This window comes from Echinops telfairi, unplaced genomic scaffold (assembly GCF_000313985.2).
Source record: "Echinops telfairi isolate 266 unplaced genomic scaffold, ASM31398v2 ScPeMD7_28;HRSCAF=97, whole genome shotgun sequence".
Lineage (NCBI taxonomy): Eukaryota > Metazoa > Chordata > Mammalia > Afrosoricida > Tenrecidae > Echinops > Echinops telfairi.
Genome location: NW_022103925.1, coordinates 2289266 through 2290293, shown reverse-complemented (window position 1 = coordinate 2290293; position 1028 = coordinate 2289266). Strand labels below are relative to the sequence as shown.

The window sequence follows — 1028 nt, the reverse complement described above, 5'->3', positions numbered from 1 at the left end:
GACCCTCACAGGACCCTGAAGCCCAGTGCCCTGCCCACCTGTGTAGGCAGCAATGCTGGGAAACCTCTCTCACATTGGGCTCTAAGGTGGCAGCCGAAGGTCCAGGAGTTGATCACCGAGTTGGAGACGATCTTGGCCAACGGGCAGCCTGTCGTGAAGACCAAGGTCAAGGTCACGGAGCCCAAGGAGTTCAAGCTGACTGTCCCCAGGCCCCGCGCCATCCCGGTGCCCGAGCCAGTGCCAGTCGTGGCCAAGCCCAAGCCGGTAAGTTCAGGCACCCGCCACGCTGCGCTCCTGTGGGGGCTTGACACCACACCTGTGGCAACCTGGCAGTAGCACCATGTGCTGACTGGGAGACAGGACCATGTGGGCCCCATGGGGTGCTGAACTCCTCCACTGGAAAATCGCACTTCCCATAGTGGGGTCCCTTCTGCAGACACTGGACACATCTTTCTGCCACTCCCTCCTCGCCCCATTGCCTCTTACCTGTGAAAATCACCACTCTCCTCCTCAGTCCTGGGCAGGACAGGGCCTGAGCCTGTTGCTGTGAGCCCCGGTCACACAGGCCTATCCCCATGTCTGTGCCACTACCTAGAGCCTCTCCCTCCATCTCTCACCCTCCCTCTCTCTCTCTGCCTCATGGGCATGTTGTATCAATCAGTATGTCCTTTGTGACGAGGAGGAAAACCGTGCGGTTCTAACAGGGCTAAGCCACAGAGAACCTGCTGACCCTCCTAACTGTTTATTGTCACCTTCTGCATCAGACTTCAGCCACATTGTTGGCCCTGCCACAGTTCTGGCTCAGAGAAAGCCCTTGGTAAATACTTGTTGGGTAGAGGGATGGTTGCTTAGCTGGATGGAATGATGGATGGATGGATGGGTGGAAGGAAGGAAGGAAGACTGGTTGGATGAATAATGAAATGGCGCATGCATGAAATGGTACACGGGTGGGTGTAATCGAGTGGATGGATAGAATAAGAGGTGGATGGGTGCATGGGATGGTAGATGGATGGTGGATGGATGGATGG

At 56.5% G+C, this 1028-nt stretch overlaps 1 protein-coding gene across 1 annotated transcript in view; it reads left to right on the top strand.

Annotated features, from left to right (window-relative positions):
* CFAP99 (cilia and flagella associated protein 99) overlaps positions 1-1028 on the top strand; it is a 67513-nt gene that overhangs the window by 19011 nt on the left and 47474 nt on the right. The window contains exon 7 of the mRNA XM_045289468.1: positions 87-264. Coding sequence (XP_045145403.1) covers positions 87-264 — 178 coding nt within the window. The remainder of the gene's footprint in view (positions 1-86; positions 265-1028) is intronic.